Source organism: Mus caroli, unplaced genomic scaffold, assembly GCF_900094665.2.
Source record: "Mus caroli unplaced genomic scaffold, CAROLI_EIJ_v1.1 scaffold_14375_1, whole genome shotgun sequence".
Classification (NCBI taxonomy): Eukaryota; Metazoa; Chordata; class Mammalia; order Rodentia; family Muridae; genus Mus; species Mus caroli.
Window position 1 is genome coordinate 11,559 of NW_018388786.1, and position 22,931 is coordinate 34,489.

The following is a 22,931-nucleotide window of genomic DNA, read 5'->3' on the forward strand; positions in this document are numbered from 1 at the left end:
AAAAAAAAAAAAAAAAAAAAAAAAAAAAAAAAAAGAATGGAACTGTATAACAGTGCAGAGCAGATGATGACATCTTCAGGACAGGGAATGGATGGATTATCTCAGCCTGTAGTTCTGGGGACAAACCCCACCTCAAACTTGAATGAGATGGTGGCATAGAATAGAGTAGAGCTCAAACTTCATTGACTTCTTTTCTGATAAGAATGTAGATTGGTTATCATTGTGTGTTCACACTCCTGGTGCATTCACACTGACTCGAAGCACCATTTGGTGAGCCAGGATGTGTTCATCATTTCTAAAAGGCAGAAACCAGCTCACAGCAGGCAAACTAGTGAAGTGAACTGTGCCCTGCAGGTGCCCTTGGCCCTCAGCAGCTGCTGTGCTCTGCCCACTTTCTAGACCTGCATCTCTCTGCACCTCTGCTTTTCTAGCTCTTCATTCATACCTCTGCAGTTTTTCTGACTCTCTTCACCTCATTGTCTCCTAAAAGGGGGATTCCCTGAGGCTTTCTCATTTTTACATCTACATCAATTCCATATTTCCATTGGTCTGACCCACTGCAGCATCACATCTGTCCTCTGAGCTCTAGGCCCTTGCCAAACATATACAGAGCATATCCACTCATGTTCAAATCACATCATGTCCATAACAATTACGTACTCTCTTCTAAGTCTGTTGTTATTGGTCTGGACCATTGCCAGAGCACTCTAAACTCTGTGGCTTTTAAAAATCCCTATTGTTCATCTACAGTTTCTCATTCCCTCCACACTGATCATAGCAGAGTACTATTTTTGAGATATTATTTACTTACCATGACATTCACTTTTGTATAGGTGTAGAGCTATGGCTTATATAGTATTCATACAGCTCGGCAGTCATCACCACTAAGTTCCAGAAGGTTTTCTTTGCCCCAAAGCAACATTTTCTCTCTTGGTAGGCCGCCCCGTTGTTCTCCATCCCACAAGACCCTGCTGATCACTGATTCTAGTTTTGTCTCTGTTAACTTTTCTATTTGGGAAATGACATTTCAGCTGTATGTGGCCAGCATGTTTTTAAGGCTTGTCTATGGTGTAGCACTGTGCTGGTTAGTTTTTGTCAACTTGATACAAACTAAAGACACTTGTGAAGAGGGAACCTCAAATGAGGACTTGCTTCCATCACACGACCACGGGCATGTTGACTTGTTATGTTCTTTATTTTGTTTCTACTGTTTCCTCTCTTCTTCTCTTGAGTTTAGTTTGCTCTTTTTTTTTTTTTTTGAAATGTCTAGTGGAATTTGCTTGTATTTTAATATAGATGCTTAGAACTAAAAACCCCCACTCTTCATTGACGTTTGTTTATTCCTCAGTTTAATATATAATAATGTTATACTCACTCAAATTATTTTCTAATTGGTCTTGTGATTTTTATCTGTTTATGTCTGTGTATAGCTTATCTCCATGTATTTGTGACTTTCCAGTCATCATGTTTTGATTTCTAATTTTGAAGCTTTTTGTATCTATTAAGACCTATTTTCTGACTACCATTCATTGAGATGCCTTCTGTGTCCCTTTCATCTTAATTCCCATTGCTTCTGCCATGGGCAGACCCATTTTTACTGTGTGCGTGTTTGCACACACATTCACATATGTACAAGCAAGCAATCATGTGTGCTGAGATGCCCACACATGTGCATGTGATGTTGTCCTTAGATGTCTCCAGCTTGTTTTTAGAGACAGATTTTCTGATTGGCTGAGGTTTGTGGGTTTGACTTTACTGGCTCTCTGGAAACCCCAGAGATCCTCCAGTCTCTGTCCAACCAACACTGGAGTCTGGAGTGCACTGCTTTATTGGTGTTTTAATGTGTGTTCTAGGGACAGAATTCAGGTCCTAATGCTTACACGGAAAGGACTTTACCAGCTGAGCTATCTTCCTAGCTGGCTGTTACCCAATATTTAGATAGCCCAGTGGTTCTCAACTTCCTAATGCTGTGACCCTTCAATACAGTTCTTCAGGCTGTGGTGACCCCCTACCATAAAATTATTTTGTTTCTACTTCATAACTGTAATTTTGCTACTGTTATGAGTAATAATAATATACATATGCATATATGACATGCAGGATATCTGACATCTGACCTCTGTGAAAGGGTCATTTGACTCTCAAAGGAGTCACAACCCACAGGTTGAGAATCATTGAGATAGACCCTTGCAAATTATAAATGACGTCTCCATTCCTGTGTTTCTGTAAATGTTTCCCTTCATTTTAGTATCTCTCATTTGTTGACAAAATAACAAATATGGCTTCTTAATTTGGTTTGAAAACTTGCATCGTGACTCTTATTTCTCTTGTCCTCCCCTCTGAGCATCCTTTGACCTTCGGCTTGTAGAAACATAGCATGAGTTCTTTTAGTTTTTTTTTACCCTATTTCTACCTCAGATGCTTCTGCTAGGACTTTGGCAATTACTATTTTCAGTGTAAAGCCTTTCTCCAAGATTTAAATGTAAAGTGTCTCTCTGTCCTTTGACTTCTAGCTATTTCCCATGATGCACCCACTGCTTTCATTATTATGAGAGAAAAAGATGATGTAATATCTTTTTATACCTTCTGAAACACTGTGCCTAGGACATAAGTGGACTTGCAGTACATGTAGAGCAAAAGTTTATATTTAAAACTTAGATTTCTTCTGTTAGGACACGCTGGTCATTTCTATCAACTATTGTTTAAAAGTTCATTATCCCTTATGACAGAAAGTACCAGTGTTCTTTAATCTTGCAGTACCAACAAGGATTTTATAAGCTGAAAACGTCAGTGATTTTCAGCATGAGGTAGCTACATATGAAATTACACCATTATTCTTTATTACAAGGACACATGCACCTTTGAAACTTCATTTTAAATCATTTCAGTATTTCACATTAAGGGAAATTGGGAAAATAAAATCCATGATGTTTTTTATTTGTGCCTTGTTTTTAAGCTATTGGGAAATGGTAGCATGGCATACCATGTGAGTTTAACTAGGTATAAGCTAGCTCTTTGATCAAATACTCACTCTATGGCTTTAAACTAACAGATATTCCATGGGGACCATTTAAGAGCCTGGAGAGAAGTGTCTACTAAGGTTATTGCTCATATTTCTTCAAAACCTGCAGGAACTATAATTGCAAGGGTAGATTTATGTCTTACAGCACCCCATTATTGAGTCATTTTCTATTGGTTATGATTTAAAATTTCTTTTCCTTGGAGAAGTGAAATACTCCAGCACTTAGGGCTCAGAGAGGGGATAATGTCACTTAGCAATATACCCCTTTATGAAGATCTTTGGCTGTCTAGAATTTACTGTTAATGCCTAATGTAAGTGGAGTAATACACTGAGAATATTGACTTCTAAATGTCTTTTCTTCTTTCAAGGTGGTTTCCAGAAGTGCAGAATATTTATTACAGAGGCAATAAAAAAAAGCAATTGCCAACTGGCAAGAGCAGTGCCAAATTGGACTCCTTTTTCAACTGTGCTGCTACACTCATGACCTTACAGCTGCAGGGCCTCATTCTTGTCTCCATGCAAGACTTTACAGACCTCATTGCCCAACCTCCTGTAAGTCCAGCTCAGCTAGCAGGTGTGCCTTTGAAAGGTGTGCCCTTTCAGAAAGGAAACTGTCAAGGTAGCTTTTCTGATGAGATAGCAGGATGGAATAGAATCTTCAGATCTATTACACTTGCATGCTAAAAGGTTAGGTCAACTTGCACAGTTTGAATAAGATTATCATCACAATGGTGAGGATTAGGGTAAATCCTTGGAGAAAGATTGAGTTTTGAAGGTTTGCTTTGAGGAGTTCTTTTTATCTCAGGAAGGAGACTGTTTCCTACAGCATGAACAATGCTTTGGGATCAATGTGCTTGACCTGCTATTTAACCCCTAGGTCCAGTAAGACAGTACCAAGCAGTACCAAGGATGGCAATCACTCCTGCAGTTTTTTTCAGTAGGATCTGCTCTTGTTTAGGTGTCACAGGTAAAAGAGAAAGTCCTTTCTGTGTATTTAATTGGGGCTGGCGTAATTTTCATTCACAGCAATTGACCTTTACATCTCTATATCTCTATGTATACCTATGGTTATTTTATTTCATTTTACAGGAATCAACTCGAGCTTTTGAACATCCAGGTTTCATCATGAGGCTGGTTCTTGATAAAAAGACCATTAAGTTTACACCTGACTTTAATGACTACATTGATATCCTTATCAATGTCTATGAAATCATGATTAAGACAGTCAGCTTTGTACCAAGAGTTGAGACAAAATTGTATTCCCAATGGGTAAGTAACAAGGATATTCTGATTGCTGCCCTGGAAACAATCAGACCTGCTCCCATCTTGGCTCCATAGACTCCCCCCACCCCTTTACTTTGGTTTCTTGCCATACATTAGAAGAACCAAATTTAGTAATTTTCTTACATATTCATGTACTCTGTAATAGTTGTTTTCTGCTTATGGGTTCTTCATATCACCACATTTCAAAGTCTGTAAAAATTCACTGCTTCCTTTGCTTTTGCATAACTCCAACTCATTTATTGCATTTATTTCTAAGATTTTGAAATAAATTATAAGAATAGTTTGAATAAAATAATTACACGGTGTCTCAGTGACCTTTGGGAGTAGATGCAGAAGCAGATTCATAATTTTGTTCATTAATACATTTGATAGGAATGGAAAATAGATTAAAATACACTTTTCTTTCCTTGGAAGGCAAACTGGTAAGGGCTGAGGCACCATGAGTGTAAACACATAACTGTCTCATGATCTAATATGATACTTTTTGAACACCTTGAGACATCACATGAAATATCATTTTTCTTAACTCTCAATGGGCACTAATTAAATTTAATATTAGAAACTTTCTAAGGTGATTCTCAGTCTGAAAATCTAATTACGTCTGGAAAAATAGCCCTATTTTAGAAATTAGACAAGCTGCTAAAAATGTAAAAAACAGTCTAAGATGAGTATTAATGACCTTCACAGGAGAACCCATAAATCCACCTTGTACGCAGCCCATTGTGTGGGATGAAGTATTCTAAAACTGTTTTGTAGAAGAGACAATACCAAGTGCACCCTGAGCCCAAGACTGAGGGACTGATCAAGGTGGTAACATTCAGTAGTGTTCCTATAAACAATGTAGCTTAAAGACAGCTGATCTTCTGAAGTGCCCAGTAGTAGGCATAGCAGGCAGGCACCCACTGGATAGCTAAGGTGGTGAGATCAATTTCGGTGTCATAGAAAGCCCACCATAGACTGATTTCTACTCATTACAGATTTAAAAATGCCTTTTTCTGGATGGCACAACACAGATGTTTCTAGGAGTTACCATTCAGATTATAAACTATGCCAACACACGTATTGATCCTCTTATTTACAAGGGGAAGGAGTTGAATGTTGATATTCATGTACTAATTAAATTGTCCTCTTGTGCATTCTTGCTCACTGTTATTCCAACCATGGTTGCAGAATAGGAATTTGGCAACTAGGGATCAGCATCAAAGGCCACCTAGTGAGTGGCAATCTTTCTTTGGTTTGACCTCACTTGTCTGAGGAGTGTGGTGATGGGGCTCTGCATGAGCATCTTTTTAAGAGTTAAGGCCAAAGCCAGCCTTGGAAAGCTAACACAGCAATGTTTGAGCTTTTCTGTTTTGCATCCTAGCTTTTATTTTTGCATATATTTTCAAATGACCACTTGCCCAACTGTACTGAAAAACAAAAACAAAAACAAAAACAAAACAAAAAAAATAAAACATCAGGTAGCCCTTATGGAAAACAAAAATTACACAAAACATACAGTTTACAAAACTCTTCAGGTTGGACTGAACATATTTCTATAGATTAGAGATTAGTAAGTTACAACAGCCTTTTCTTTGTATAGAAAAGGCAATATAGTAAGATTGACACTTTCTGGGAGATAATATAGTAGGGTTAAGTTAGCTAAAGGTACGTGAAATGACACCATTTCCCTTCTCTGCTCAGGAAAGCAAATCTAAGCCAACAACCTTGAAGCCCATAATTCTGAATGAAATCATAGACACTCATAAGGAAAAGATTAGAGAGGTGGTGTTGCGAGAGAGCGTGGCGCCAACCGAGCACCTCAAAATGTATGACAAGTATCAGTTCTTGATTACTGGAAAAGCTGAGCGTGATATTGATGAGTTCCTGTTTCAAAATCAGAACTATGAGAAACTAATAGAGGAAATTCGCAAATACCAAAAGCTAGGAGAAGAAATACAGTACACATCTCGAAAGGTAATTTCCATTTCTCTATGACTCTTGATGGAAGAGAATGGTCTGTCTCAGGTGTATTAACATCTAGTGTTAGAGCCCCCAGGGAATAGGAATATGCACCCAGAAGTGGTGACACTTGCCAGCCTGGCGTGTGTCTCAGTGTCAGGCAGCTACGACATATACTGTCCTTGTGCTCACATGCATGAGATGCCAGTGCAAGGTGAAAAGGGATTTAAGAAACATGAATAGAAAGGAGCATAAGTATGGAATCTCCTCCCAGTTCCAAGAACCTGACTTTTAAATTTCATGTTGACAAATGTTTTGGAAACNACAGCAATGACACCACAATGTACTTCCTTCAATTACTAAAGATACTAAAGATTACTAAACATCCTCTCTTGGCCCTTTATCAAAACCATTCTTCAGATTCCCTACCATGCCCATGTATTACTTTTTAAATACGAAATAAATAAAGTATGTGAAACTCACTGCTGGATGGGGTGGTACACACCTGTAGTGCTAGCATTCAGGAAGCAGGCAGACTGCAAGTTCATGGTCAACAGGTGGACTAAAAAGCAAGACAATGTCTAAAAGCAAACAAAACTTATCAAAATAAAAAAATAAAGGAAGTTAATTTTCATTCAGTTACCAATAACCTAATTTCCTAAACTTTAAAAAACCATGACGATGACGATGATGATGACAATGATGATGATGGTGATATTTACTCATAGATGGATGTAAAATACAAAGTATTTGTTGCCGGAAGTGGGGGAGAGGTGGGTGGGTCAGATATTAGAAACTCCTGCAGCCCCACATGTGAATTTTATTATCACATAATTAAATAATTATGTGATATCACATAATTTTTTATTATTACCTTCTGTTTGTTTTTGATACAGGATCTTGGCCTTTAGCCCAGGTTGCCCTGGAACTCACTATGTAGTCAGAGCTGGCCTCAAACGTATCCATTCTTCCTGGTCTTGTTGTCCAAGTTCAGGAGTTATACACCTGAACCATTATGCCTGGTTCAACAATTTAAAACCAAAAACCAAGAACCAAAAATCTCAAAACCTGACCTTATTACATTGCACACACAAATCAGCAGCCAGGAGAATAGAAAAATGAAGAGAGCCTCTTACTTATGCTTATTCCAATTCATGCTTCATAATAAGTAAATCTTTTTCACTCTGCAGACTGTTCGCTTGGGAATGTTTGAAATGCACTGTGAGGAACTGATCAAATCATTGGTGAAGAGAGCAGATGTCATCTGTGGGAAACTGATAGCCAAGATGTTCCGCGATCACCAGGAAGTAAACACAATGTATGGGAGTACTGGGGTGGCTATGTTTGCATTCTAGGGGTGGTCTTTGTGTCACTTGGCAATGGAAGCAGGTTGAGCAGTGTCACAGGGATTTCAAAGAAAGGATTATGCTAAATCTGTTCTACAGGGAGTGACATTTCCTGATGCATTTGTCAGGATTTTTTTTGTTTTTGTTTTTGTTTTTGTTTTTTTTTGTTTGTTTGTTTGTTTTTTTTTGTTTTTACTCATATGCCTTCCCAATCATGTAAATTAATTATTGTGCTTCCATTCTTTTGCACAAGTCAGGTGGACATTCACTTCATACTTTAAAACTTGTATAATCCATACATAAATTAGTTTTCAGAGTTGATCTGTATAGGAGCTATGGGTGTCAAATCCAAACTTTGTCATACTACCATTATTCTTTAGTGACGGGAGCTTAGCCCAGGGGCTGGGTCCTCTATGAAGCAGCTGAGGGGAAGAGCATCCTTGGGGCAAGATTTGGTCTTGTGAGAGAGTAGGGTTACTCTCTATAATTTCATTGCCTATCTTGACTTCAAGTTACTGAGTCCAGAAACTGCATATCTGTTAACACTTGTTGCTAACAGCATGGTGATTGGGTTAAAGGATTTATTGCTAGCATTCCCTTCTCTGTACAGGAGGCCAGAGCCCTTCACTGACCTGACTAGTTAACTCTTTGTTAGCCATAGAGGAAGGAAGGGAAAAAAATCAAAATGCTTTATACAGGCAAATATGCACAGACATTCATACATCCACACTTTAGTCAGGCCCAACCATCTGTCTAAATCAACTCCATAAGTATTCATGTATGCTTATATACATACACGTTTACTTATACACATGCATACAGACAAAATATACATTTGGATGGATAGATAGATAGATGGATGGGTGGGTGGGTGCCAACAGCCCCCCAAGACAAACCATTCAACCAACAACTTTATTTCTTATTTCTTTTCTTTTCTTTTCTTTTCTTTTCTTTTCTTTTCTTTTCTTTTCTTTTCTTTTCTTTGGCCTTCTTAGACAAAAGATTCTTTAGAAATTTCCTCATAGATAAAATGGGAGTTACAGAAGGATGTTGATCATAAGTTCACAGTGGGATTTCATTCTAACATGCTCGGTACAAGTTCAAAGTAACAGCTTTTACATGGCCTTGTCTTTTCATAGTGCACACCTGTGGCTATAGCCTTAGCCCTAAATGTTTTTCCTTGAACACAAATTTGTCCCAAGCCTATTTCACCTTTTTGTGTAATTATGAAAGCTCACTGTGTTTCTTACTATGCAGCCTTTACTTACTATATGAGGAGGGGGCACATTCTAGTCTTGATTCTAACTTTATTACATCTGTCTAGCAAAGCAACTAAAACCATTCCTTAAAACCTTCTTCCTGAAATTATTTGAACGAAATCAGGAATTCTATTGAGTCATTAATTCATCTAAACAGCATTAACTCATGGAAGTTTATCTTTATGGTGATCTGCAGGAAATCTGATCAATAGGGTGGGCTAATGCTCAGGGATTGTTATATTAATTTAATAATGACAGGAACGGCTTATTAGCTGCAAGAGGCAATCCTGAGATGAAGTCTCTTTGGGTCCTTGCCATTGAGCTCACTCATCACAGACCATGCAAAAGTGGTGGGCCACCCCCAGGAAGGTCACCTGTTAGCGTTAGCCTGTCCTAGATGGCTCCTGATACTTTAAGGCCTTGTTAAGTTGTTATTTTTATAAAGATTTTAAACTTATTTTAAAAGATGTACTTATTTATGTATATGAGTGCTCTATTTGCATGTATGCCTCCATATCAGAAGAGGGCATCAGATTCTCTTATAGATGATTGTGATCCTTTATGTGGTTGTTGGCATTTGAGCTCAGGGCCTCTGGAAGAGCGGCCAAGTGCCCTTAAACAATGAGCTACATCTCTATCCACCAAGTTATTTTCTTAACTGGAAAACTGTTGACAAAACAGGGTGTTGGGGTAGGATAGCTGGCTACTCTAAACTCAGAGAATACCAGTCAGAGTGCAGCTGAAAGTCTACTTATCTAAGTTAAGAAGCATAATTACTATAACTGGTCCTTCATCCTCTTTTCTAATGTTACAAGGTAGAAACATAGAAATAACTAGAATATTCCTTATGTTTTTGAGTACAGGGTCTCACTAAGTCCCTGGGCTGGCTTGGAAAACATGATACTCCAAGTAGTCACCTCTCAATATCCTAGTACGATTACAGATGTGAATCACTACGCCTGTTCACAGAATGTTTCTATTCCAGGCCTTTGTACTGGGTGAAACATTTGCTATAATTTTATCACAGCCCCACCTCTTCTCACCACCCTCTGAGCTCCCAGCAGCTGGGCTTTCTTCCTCCATTGTTTTTAATTATGTCAGACTCACTGGCCTACAGAAGGTGCAGCAAAACTGTTGTAGGAGCCCTGGACAGGGATAGCCCAGCTGCTTTATCCATGTCTCTACCTCACCAGGAAGCCTATAAAGCAGTGTTACCTATTCTCACTTTTACCTGCGTGACAGCTCCACTCCATGGCCTCTTATCTGCATTCTTTATGATACACCTCCCCTTCTCTGTTGATTCTACCATTGAGATTTGCAAACATGTTCAAAATGCATATCCATCTTCCAGCCCCACCTTCAGCTCAGCATGGTCCACATGCTCTTTGCTAGACAATTTTTGTAGATTCCCCCTCCTCCCCCCGCTGAAGTCCCTTACCTCTGAACTTTCTTTCTTCTAACCCTAGTTTGTTCATTATTTTTATTGCTTACAAGGCAGACCAGTAGGAAGTATTGGCATGTGCCAGACATTTCTGAGCTACAGACCTGTTTTTAAATCTCTCCCTGTAAATAGAGTTAGTTACTCCCCTTCTTTGTATCATCTCCTGGGATTGGCACAGGAACTGCGCCTTGAAAGAACTGTCTCTGGCGTCTGACTGTGAGATGCTCAGGGGTCATTTAATGCTGTAGCTTGGAGTATGACAGGTGATCATTAAGTTTATATGGGGCAAATAAGTAAATTAACACAAATTTGTATTCATTAGACATCACATAGATGGATCATAATCATACAGTGGAACATTAAATAATAAATACTGTTTGTCCTATTGGTTTTTCTGCTGTTTCAGGCTATGTGATGAGTTTGAGAAGATAGCTGAAAAGGCTCTGAGCACGCCTCTAAACACAGCTGAGCTCATGGAGATGAAGGTAGTGTTGAAGAGCTTGTATCACTGTAGGGACTGAACTGTCCCAAGAGTGCAGAGAAATAGACCACTCTGAAGGTTAAGGCAGAGGCTTCCAGTCATCAGTGTTTCAAATGTTTCATTCACAAGCCTGCAGTCTAGTGCTTCAGGCTGGCCTCTCCCCGGTGCTCCTTCTGGCCTCTGTGTGGTCACTTGTCTAGACCACCTGTTATAATACACTCTGTTCATTGAGTTTGTGCTCAGTGGAGTTGACAGGTGCAAATATTCTTTGGCAATTGACTCTGCTCCATTTGTCTCCAGCAGGNTCCTTGTGCAGGTTCCCCTAGCAGAGTAGATGCTTAAGTGTCCTATTGTATATGTGCTTTTCTGCTGGTGTCACATTAGCTAATATCTCACTGACCAAATCAGGTCAGAGTGAGAGGGCACAGCAGGGCATGGACACTGGAATGCATCAGAACAACAAATGTAGTNATCTAACCAGATGTTCTTGAGAACNGTGTTCGCAATACTGACCGGCGTGCTAGCAAAATTTGGCCAAAACAGGNCAGGGTACCTGAGATGTACACTTTCTCCCCATTTTAATCAACAGATATTCAGTCCTCGAGCAGTGCTTTCTTCTGTGTCTGAAAAGACTGTGTTTTGCAATGCACTAACAACTTCTATGACAGTTGGCAGAAATGTTGCCCTCATCAAACCCTTCCATTTTCACATTGGTTATTTTTCTAGTTACTTCTACTATTTTTTAACTCTATCTAAAAGCAGACAAAGTAATATAAAATAACTAATAGTAGTTCCATTTTATGCTCCTTTTGTTCCTATAACAGTATCTTTTATGGGATATGAGGTTTTTTTCAAAAATAGAATTCCTCAAATCTAAATTAGAAAGAACCCTTTACATTTAGTTTAAGATATTTAAGACATTTAAGATATTTAACTGAACCTGTAAACATGTAAACTCATTCAAAATTCTGTATGTATGAAAATGATAAAAATGAATTCAATTGGTTACATGTACATATTCTTCAAATTATTGCTTAAACAAAATTTATTAAAATTACTGAAACTAAATTTTACATTTATTTTTAATTTTACTCAGAGAGTCTTGCTTTAGTTAAAGTCTTTCTATTCTTTGAAGTTGTCTGTGTTTGGGCTGGAATTCTGAGTGTGTGATCAATTTTACATACTCTTACAGACTTCAAGAGGCATATTTACGTTTTGTTAACTGTTGTTGGCCATCAAGTAGTTCTGTGGCTGGTAATAGGTATAAATAATCACTGTGCCTTCCTCTTTGTTAGAAAAGAACTCATGTGGAAAGATGAGTTGTGCACATTACCATCTGCTTATCTTCCTGAATGTTACTGGCTTAAACAATTTGGGGTTATTCAAACTGAGTTTCTATTGCATATAATAATCTTTAACAAAATTAGCAAATAAGATTCATTATTTGTTGCTTAAAATATCTGTGTTTTAAAGTTTATTCCAATAAAGGTGAAGCAGATGGTCAATGTAGTCACTACAAAAATCACTCATTTATTATAGATAGGGGGAAACGTAAACCCAGTCTCTGGGCTCTATAGGAAACTGATTAGCTAAATTCAAAAATACATAGTTTGACTAGACATTTATTACTTATTAATTGTGAAGATTATAGTTTCTAAATCAATCCATTTCAATCCAATTCAGAATAAGTCTACAATGTGTGGCTATAAGACAAAAATACATGACCAACCATGTCCCAATGGATGGATTGCATTGGGACATGGTTGGTCATGTATTTTTGTCTTATAGCCACACATTGTAGACTTATTCTGAATTCTCTGCTATACTTAATCAGTGTTTTCCCCATGCAAGTGAGGTAGTTTGGTGACAAAGTTTGACCAGGTACAGTCTTTCTTCCTTCAGTTGATTTGGGCAGTTGACTAGAGACCAGAAAGTCCCGGTGGGATCCAGGTTCAATTTAAAACCATTCTTCTGGGATTTGGGTGATGGCTCAGCTCTTAAAAGGACCCAAGGTGCTGAAGGGGTTCACAGCCCCATAGAAGAAACAACAATATGAACTAACTAGTAACCCCAGATGTTCCAGGGACTAAATCAACAACCAAAGAGTACATGTGGCAGGACTCATGGCTCCAGCTGCATATGTAGCAGAGGATGGCCTTGTTGGTCATCAATGGGGGGAGAGGCCCTTGGTCCTGTGAAGGCTCTATGCGCCAGTGTAGGGGAATTCTAGGGCCAGAAAGTGGGAATGGGTGGGTTGGTGAGCAGGGGAAGAAGGGAGCATATAGGGGGTTTTCAGAGGGGATACCAGGAAAGAGGACAACATTTGAAATGTAAAAAAAAGTAAATATCTAATAAACGATTAAAAAAAGAATGCATACTGCTCCTGGAGAGGACCTGAGTTTGGTTCCCAGCACTCACTTTGGGTTGCTGGCAACCCCTGGTAACTCCAACTCCAGAGGATCTGAGTCCCCTTTCTGGCCTCTATGGGCAATTGAACTCATGTNACTTTAATCTTCCTCCAACCCCATGNACATACTTAGAAATAAGAATAACTCTTTAAAAATGAGCATCCTCCATTAGNGCTCTGCTGCAGCCCTGGCATCTGTGCAGACCCTCACCTGTGTTCCCTCTGCCTGCCCCTTTCCACATGCCACACCTCATGTGTTTGTGGAAAGCTTCTGTTCATGTCTGGCTGCCTTGGAAGTCTGTGACATGCTGCAAGCACTAGTAGTAGTAGTAATAGAAGCAGCAGCAGCAGCAGCAGCAGCAGCAGGCCTCTTGGTACAGCGTTGTCCATGTCAAAAGTTTTCATTTGCAGTTATTTGACTAATGACCATCTCTCTAATTAGATGGCAAATGTCATGATGGTAAAAAAAAATGTCATGATGGTAAAAGCTGTGTCTGCCCCGTGATCACTTTATTGACAGTACTTGGCAAATGTGCCAGGTATATCTGGTGGCCCAAAGCATAATACTTAAAGAAGTGAAGTCACTCAGGTGGTATCTGATTTTTTAAAAAGGTAGACTAAAGAAAATGCTGGAAAACGTTGCGCACAAGTGGCCATTAATGAGACAGTTTATGGTACTACTTTCAGGGTTTTTTCCCTTGTTTGCTTTGACTTTGGTTTATTTTGTATTTATTGTTCCAACATCAAGATCTCCTGCCGATATCACTCAGGTGGTATCTGCTTTTATCATCCAAGGATACACAGCATCCTCCTGGTCTTCCATTGCTGTGTGTATAAAAGATAGAGAGTATAAGTGTGTGTGTGTGAGTGTGTACATGTGTGTGCATGTGTGAGTGTGTGTATGTATATGTGCATCTGCATGTGAGTATGCATGAGTGAATGTGAATGTGCACAATCATGTGTGCATGTTTGTGTATGTGTGCATGTGTGTGTGCATGGATATGTGTGTGCGTGTGTACATGTGTATGTGCATGTGTGTATGTGTGTGCATGTGTGTATTGTTAAGTATCTTTTCACTTTTTTCTTCCTCTTATTTTAGTGAAGTGGGTGAGGTAATTGAGAAATAAATTGTGTGGAGGTCCCCAGTTCTGAGCCATACTTTTCTGATGCATCTCTGTGTATTTATGCAGTGTATTACCACAGGGCATGTTTGGTAAGAGTTCCCTCTTACAATGCTGTCTGTAACATTTGCTTTCCTTCAGGCTCACGTTCAGAAATTGGAGACAACTGACATGTTGGAGCTAAGACAGAGACTAGTGGATTCTAAAAACTGCCTGGCCTTCCTTATCGAGTGCGTCAACTTTTCTCCTGCAGACATCAAACTAAATAACAGTGTTTTCCAGTGGTATGCCAGAATGGGGGAGATTTTTGACGAGCACAGAAAAATCATTAAAGATAAAACAGAACAATATCAAGAAGCCCTTAAGGTTGGCATTATAGATTTTTCAAATTGTTCCTTTTTTTGGCAAATGTTTGGATTTTTACCTCTATGTATGGTATTACAGACTTCTTTGTTACACGGCCCTGCATTGTAGCTTTCTCTCCCCCATAATCTCAGAAGGTGTACACATGCTGGGTCTCTCCTAATGGAGGACTAAGGAGTGATTCAAGTGCCTTGATTGATGTGGGATCGTTTCTTGATTTTTTTTTAAAAGGTAGACTAGAGAAAATGCTGGAAAACATTGCACACAAGTGGCCATTAATAAGACAGTTTATGGTACTAAGTTAAGGGTTTTTTCCCTTGTTTGCTTTGATTTTGGTTTATTTTGTATTTATTGTTCCAACATCAAGATCTCCTGCTGACATGCTTTTTATGTCTCACAGTCACTCTGGCTTTTTTTTTTTTTTTTCGATTTTTTGAGACAGGGTTTCTCTGTGTAGCCCTGGCTGTCCTGGAACTCACTTTGTAGACCAGGCTGGCCTTGAACTCAGAAATCCTCCTGCATCTGCCTCCCAAGTGCTGGGATTAAAGGTGTGCACCACCATGCCCGGCACACTCTGGCTTTCTTGAACACAATGCATACCTACCTTTTATTTTTATTTTTTTTTCTGGTAGTTTTGCAGCTTGCCTCTGCCTACCTTCTAGTCCAGTTTCCCACTTTTAGCGCACTCCTGACTTGTGAACTCCAAGCATCCTCTAGTTCTCTGCTCTGTGCATCTCTCACATCCACCTTGCATGTTATCTCTGCACTCTGCAGCGCTCTGCCCTGACACATGCCAGTCACACTCAATTGCTTTTTCCAAGATGCCCTCTATACTTCAGGTAGCTTCTCCATTGCTCACTTTAACACATCTCTACTATATTAATGACCCAATCACTACTATTACTATCAGTTCTATCTGCCACTAGATGGCAAGCTCCTGGAATCTTTGTCTCTAGTTCTATCTCACTGGCTATTGCAGTCACTGGCTCACAGTGTCTCAGCCCATTTTGTGCTGTTATAACACAAGACTTGTGGCTGGGTAATTGATAAAGAGCAAAAATTTGCTACTTACATTTCTGCAAGCTGAGAAGTCCAAATTCAAGAGACCGGCATCTGCCAAAGGCCTTATTATATCATCCCTTGGCTGAAAATGGAAGGCAAAGGATTAGGAGGGCACATTTACAAGAAAGCGGATAACAGAGAGGAAAGGAGGGAGAGAAAGTAGTCAAAGCCACCCTTTCCCTATGAGCCCACTCTCGTGTTAATCTGCTTCCATGGTATCAGAATTACTGCATACATAAGACCAGTACCCTTAGACCCTGTCCACTCTTGGTGTTCCATTTTTTTCTATGTTTATTTCTGATGCATGACCGTGGGGCACATTCAAACATGTCTTTCAGAGAGCCGTCAGCACTCTACAGAACATAAAACACGTTAGTTGTGAATAAATCAACGGAAAATTTCAGTTTTATACTTTTCAGGATTATTTTATAGAGATACCTAAAGTTCTTAAGATCGACTCGGGTCAGCCAGTTAAGATATTCTTTGATCACAAGCCAACTGTTTTTCTACTACACCAAAGAAGATTCAGTTTATAAATTACGTTATTTGGACACTAGTTCATAGCCTTGATATTGTTTTATTTTTGAACTATGGCTAATAGTTCTGCTTTACAATCTGACTATTTCCAATATTTTAAATAGGAAAAAAACATGAACAATGAATATAAAATACTTAAACCATACAATAATTGACTCTTAGAAAATTCCTAACTGGTCCAGGACTATCTGTACTTCATTATACAGTATCCTACTTCAAAAATCTACACACAATATTGGCACAGTTTTCCTTTTATTTTCCTTCACTCATCAAGTGGGAGCAATGAATTTCCTGGGAAATAAGAGAAAAGAGGACAGAAACCAACCTAGGATTCATGACATAGGAAAAGATCCTATTTTTGAATAACCTAGATTTGACTTTTTAATATTTCATTAATAGATATTACTAGACGCATTTAATTTGGCATAGTTTACCAATGACAGTTTTATAATAAGTATTTTGCACCAAGCACACACATATTTTATGTTAGAATATTAAAATTTTAATATTTCACACCTGGGTTTATTAGCTGCGTACATCTCATGTCATGCATGTTCATGGAGGAATGAGAAGAACTTTCACACATCTTGGTTCTGTGTTGCTGATCCAAGACCTGTTTGGACAACAGATAAGTAAAGGCATTCAGTTATTCACAAGTGCTATGAAAATAATGCAGCTTGATATCTAGCCCTTAAATGAATAGATCTTCCTTCTAACCCTATCCTAGTTATGAATTTTTCAAATGCTCAGTCATTTTTGCACCAATTTTTCAAAATGCTTAAGAATATAATTTTAACACTTTTTTTTTTATCGATTGAGTCAGAATTCCTTCATTGTGTAGGGTCAACTTATTACCTAGGAAACTAGAGGAATTTTGAAGTGTGTTAATTTTAAATTTTAGGGTTTTTTCTTTTGTATTTTAGATCCCAGTCATTTTTTATGTTATCTTCTTTTATATTTTGTCTTGAAAAAAAACATACTAAGAATTTTGATGAGCCTTTCAAGTACTTAAAATTTTTCTTGGTAGCCAGAAAAGTTCTTATTTTATAAGAATAGTAAGCACATGTGTTCTTTTGTTAGTTTCGATGTGAGCGGTTTGTGGAGGAATTGGAGAGTTATGCTAAACAAGTAGAAGAATTTCATACATTTGGAGACCTGTTGGATGTGCAGAGGTACTTGAAAAAGGCTCAGGTGCTGAATGGCAAGTTGGATGCAGCAGCAGACAAGGTACAGTTAAAATCTGTAAAGAATGAAGTGATACAATAAAAAAAGACAGTGTGTTTGTATTGAGTATTCACGTTTAAGAAATAGATTCATCCAGGCATGCTGGTATATGCTTGCTCCCATCACTTGAGTGGCTGAGGCCACAGGATTTTAAGCCTGAAACCAGTCTAGGTAACAAAGTGAGACTTTTTTTTTTTTTAAATGGATGAAACAGTTGAGTTGCATTAAGCAAGAGAATAATAGAAGCAATTCACATTTCTAGTCATGCTTCAAGGAGAAGCAGTAGGGTGGTTCTCTGTGGGTGGTGACATGTTTTTGTGGTCCTCAGCTTTTATTTTAAAGATGGAGATGTTATCTCTGTCAGTTTGTCACCCATTGCACCATTCAGTCATCTGCATCGTAGCTCTCCTGTAATCACTGAGAGAAGCACACAGGTGATAGCATTTGATTGCTGTTTAGTTTTTGTATATTCATAGATGCTGTCTTAGATTGTGCAGTTGTTTTAAAATTGGACCCATTATTGTCTCTCACTGAGCCACTGTGTTCCCACACTGCTGCGTCAGAGTCAGCTTGCTTATTAGAAAATCTGGAAGAGTAAAGCTATATCCTTTACCACATATAATGACATATAATGCAATTTTCATTATAGTTTGCGGTGAAAACAAACCGTATTTTTCTTACATTAAGAGTTCTGTTTTTTGTTTTTTGTTTTTGTTTTTTTGAGACAGGGTTTCTCTGTATAGCGCTGGGAGTCCTGAATGTCCACTTAGATAATTAAAATAGTTTATAAGTATCTCAAATTGGCCAAAACATAAAAATGGTAGAAATAAGCTTTCATGTTGGCTTATAAGAGGGACCACTGAATTCAAAGTCACTTGATTAATTGATATATCTAGCTGCAACTTTTTAGTTGTATAGATTGTATAGACTACCTCTTCACTGAGTTTACAACTAAGAGAAAACGTTTCCCGTTTCTTCCTATTTATCCTGTGCTGTGGTCTGCTTGCTTCTTCTCTGTGACAGACCTGTGACTGCTTTGCTTCAGTACACTTCTGAGGCACAGCACATATGTATGCATACATGACATTACACATGTGTTAGTAGCTAATGGTATGCAGTATTACTCCTGTCTACTTTCAGCTATTATTGAATGACTTCTCTTCATGTTTCCACCTATTTAAGTCATCTTTCCTGAGCTGCATCAATAACTCTTAGGAATTAGACCCTTTTTTTTCTGTTTTCCATAGTATGTATCTATGCTTCTTATTCAAAGCACTTAAGTTCTTTCAATAAACAAAGCCAGATTTTTAATATGTCTTAATGGGTAAAATTTCCTTCTATTTGCAAATTTATTTGACTAATGTTAAGCCAATGCAACAAAACATTGCCCAAAACATATGTACACAAAAAAATGGGGAAATGCTATTTAGTCTTTAAAATTATAAATCATTTGTGACAACCTAGCTGAGTCCAGAGGGAATATGTTAAGTTAATAAACCAGATACAGCAAGGCTCATACTGCGTGATGGGATAGAGAAGAGTCAGGTCTGTAAGAGTATGCATCAAATAGTGGTTACTGGTGCGTAGGGATTGGGAGATGGTGATTAAAGCATATGAAACTCTTCAACTTCAGTTAAATAGGAGAAATAAGTTGAGTAGATTTATTACATAGTATTGTGGTCATACTTAACTATGATCACAATTGATAATTGCCAGGAGAGTAGCTTTTCAGGATGAGGTAATACAATACTTATTAGCTGCTGTTAATTATTTCAGAATGTATACATATGAACACCAGAAATACCCAAATCCTATTAATTTGAAAGAGAAAATAAAGAGGAAATAGATTAATGCTCAGTCTGTACTCTTATTGAATTTACTGTTAAGGCTCAGGGAGAGCTGGTGTTTAACATTTTAAACATCAGGCACCTTCAGAATCACTTATTCAACACCCATCTTTTCAGATTGAGCAGTTCAATGCAGAAGAGGAGGCATTTGGCTGGGTCCCATCAGTATATCCTCAACGTAAAAAGATCCAGGATGGTTTGAACCCTTATCTCCGTCTCTATGAAACTGCTGTGGAATTTAGTACCAAACATAGAGGGTGGACTGAAGGACCATACCACAAGGTGAACCCAGATCAAGTAGAAGCAGATGTTGGGAATTACTGGAGAGGGCTGTATAAGCTAGAGAAGGTCTTCCATGATTCTCCAAATGCACTGGCAATGACCAAGAAAGTGCAATCAATGGTGGAGGAGTTCAAGCAGTACATCCCTCTCATCCAAGTGATCTGTAATCCTGGTCTGCGCCCTAGGCACTGGGAGGCCATGTCTACCATCGTTGGCTACCCTCTGCTGCCCTCGGATGACTCTACAGTCTTCTCTTTCATAGACATGAACCTGGAGCCATTTTTAGACAGATTTGAAGGCATTAGTGAAGCAGCTAGCAAAGAATATTCTCTTGAAAAGGCCATGGATAAGATGATGACTGAATGGGACTCCATGGAGTTTGTCATTCTTCCCTATAGAGAAAGTGGGACATACATTTTGTCCTCAGTTGATGACATTCAGATGTTGCTGGATGACCACATTATCAAAACACAAACTATGCGAGGATCTCCTTTCATCAAGCCTTATGAAAAGCAGATGAGGTAAAATAATATGTAATGTTTATACTTTTACCCAAGCCCTTTGCATTCAACTCAAAGTTCTCCTGGGGATTGACTGTGCATTTCACGTTTCCTATTTTCAAGCTTATTATTTCATTCCTCAATGTGTTATGTGTAGTCACCACGCCCGGCTTGTGACTAAACAGTTTAAGAAGAGTAAAGTATAAAACTGCAAATAATAGTGCTATTCCCCAAGTTTGGAAACTAGATTGTCAGAGACAACCCCTGGACATCTATTGTAGTTTCAGCTCTATGCATGATAGCTGGCAAATGGGAGCAAATGATAAAAACAAACAAACTGATTTTAATCAAAATTTCTTAAAAGAAGGCTGCTAAATACATGCAACTCTCATTCTGTTCTTCACTGTTTTAGTTTTTCTTCTTTGGTTTGTCTTTGTAATGTGTATGAAACGGTTTATATTTCACCGTAAGAGACAGACAACTAAATTTGACTATCATCTTCAGTATGCACTTGACTGGCAAGGGAAACCAACTTGGAGATTTCTGTCTCTGGTCATCTTGCACCTAAGATGATCAGAGACTCTCAGATGGGTGAGATTCCTTCTCTGAGATTGGCTGTTCTACTTCCAGGTGCACAGAGAGTAAACTCATCTGAAAGTGGGATAGCTAGACTCTTGTGAAGGGCTGGGCTCAGTATCATTCATTAGCTAGTGGGAACAGTTCTGCATCATACAGGGACTAGAGAAAAGGAAAAAATAATGCCAGAAGAAATGCCCGTTGGAGGCATTCCTGACTCCATTTGAAAACCAGCTACACAATTCCCAGATAAATTCTGGGGAAAAATCATTTTTAAAGACATTTGAAATCACCTTGTAATTGTGAGAATTATTTATATGTCTTTGTTTTAAAAATTGAAAATTACAAATTATTTCTTGTAAATGAGTAAGGTGTCAATATACAATAAAGTTATCTCCTTCCAAATTTCATTGATTAATAAAGCATTCTTGCTTGTGTTATGGTGTCTCTGACAGTTATAGCTGTGGGTCAAGTCTCAGCTTGTCCTTGTTAGCTGGAGAACTTGCACCTGCTACTTAACTTTGGTTGCCCTAGCCTCATTTGTTAAGTAAATGTTGTGCACAGGGTTATTGCAAAGATGGATGAAAATGCAGAGCAATTTTTAAACTGCAGATAAAAACTGTTAATTTTGGAGTAATTATGATGTTTAAACATAGAGGAACTTTCTTCATTAGGTTTTCCATATTTAGAGATGAACCGATAACCTACTGTAATTCAAATATTGCCTCTTCTTATTTGTCACATTGTATTTAGGGGAATGTGAATTTTGTGAATACATGTTTTATCTTCCTTATTGGTTACAAGTCTAAATGTTGATGTAATTATTCTTAAAAAAAGTTTTATTTAAGACAGTTTTATTGATTTACCTTTGAGTCCAAGCAGAGAAGTAAAAATAGGAGTAGTAACATCACACAAGGTGTTGGCAGGCAGCTGTGGGTTGGGACTTTGCTGTCTGAGACACTGCCTGCTTTGCTGTCCTGAGACTGGATTCACTGTGCTTGTTTCTCAGGGAATGGGAGGGCAAGCTGCTGCTGCTGCAGGAGATTCTGGATGAGTGGCTCAAGGTACAAGCCACCTGGCTCTATCTGGAGCCCATTTTCAGCTCTCCGGACATTATGTCTCAAATGCCAGAGGAAGGCAGACGATTCAAAGCTGTGGATAAAACCTGGAGGGATGTGATGAAAACGGTTGTACAAGTAGGTAAAAATCTCTGGTAATGTATAGGAGTGATAACAACTTTGCTTCTTAAACATCCATGTAAGCAGTTACTGTTTCTAGTAAGCCATCACTTCCCTGCAACATACATTCCCCTTTTGGCTATTATTTTAGAATTCCAGGACAAAAAAATGTGAAAAAAAAAAAGTGGACATTTTTGTCCTGATTCCCCCAAGGCCCAAAGTGCATCAAGTTTACTCAGTGTGACCTTTGGAGGCTGGCATAGTTTTTACCAGGGGCTCTGCTAGGAAGTCAGCACCATCTCTGGACACTGTCTCTGTGTTGTGGCTGCACGGCTGCTGAAATTTTCTGTGACAGGGAACAGCCAGCAAGAATACACACTGAGGAATGTCTCTCCTAGGGAACTTTCAAAAATAAAAAGTCCAAGAGAAATCTATCCAGTGAGTTCAAAAAATCTATCAAAATGAAAGTAAATCATAAGATACATAGATCCTAGGGAGGAGAGTTCGAGCTAAGGAAGAATTTAATAAAGTCTGGTCCCACTAAAGAACATCACGCACAAGTTCTTTTTTTATTATTATTAGGTATTTATTTCATTTACATTTCCAATGCTATCCCAAAAGTCCCACAAATCCTCCCACACCCACTCTCCCACCCACCCACTCCTACTTCTTGGCCCTGGCGTTCCCCTGTACTGAGGCATAAAAAGTTTGCACGACCAATGGGCCTCTTTCCAATGATGGCCGAGTAGGCCATCTTCTCATACACATATTCAGCTAGATACATGAGCTATGCCGGGGTACTGGCTAGTTCATATTGTCGTTCCACCTATAGGGTTGCAGACCCCTTTAGCTCCTTGGGTACTTTCTCTAGCTCCTCCACTGGGGACCTTGTGATCCATCCAATAGCTGACTGTGAGCATTCACTTCTGTGTTTGCCAGGTCCCAGCATAGTCTCACAAGAGACAGCTATATTAGGGTCCTTTCAGCAAAATCTTGCTAGTGTATGCAATGGTGTCAGCGTTTGGAGGCTGATTATGGGATGGATCCCTGGGTATGGCAG

The 22,931-nt window shown here is 38.7% G+C and overlaps 1 protein-coding gene across 1 annotated transcript in view; it reads left to right on the forward strand.

The window, feature by feature from the left end:
• The window catches only part of LOC110287785 (dynein heavy chain 7, axonemal-like), a gene marked incomplete at both ends in the record, with an annotated part of 32,036 nt that extends 10,147 nt beyond the window's left edge, over positions 1 to 21,889 (forward strand). The window contains 9 exons of the mRNA XM_021154318.1: positions 3,391 to 3,574; positions 4,112 to 4,291; positions 5,990 to 6,262; positions 7,438 to 7,565; positions 10,700 to 10,778; positions 14,444 to 14,668; positions 17,345 to 17,491; positions 19,453 to 20,138; positions 21,703 to 21,889. Of these exons, the coding sequence (XP_021009977.1) occupies positions 3,391 to 3,574; positions 4,112 to 4,291; positions 5,990 to 6,262; positions 7,438 to 7,565; positions 10,700 to 10,778; positions 14,444 to 14,668; positions 17,345 to 17,491; positions 19,453 to 20,138; positions 21,703 to 21,889 (2,089 nt within the window). The remainder of the gene's footprint in view (positions 1 to 3,390; positions 3,575 to 4,111; positions 4,292 to 5,989; positions 6,263 to 7,437; positions 7,566 to 10,699; positions 10,779 to 14,443; positions 14,669 to 17,344; positions 17,492 to 19,452; positions 20,139 to 21,702) is intronic.
• Positions 21,890 to 22,931: the final 1,042 nt, after the last annotated feature.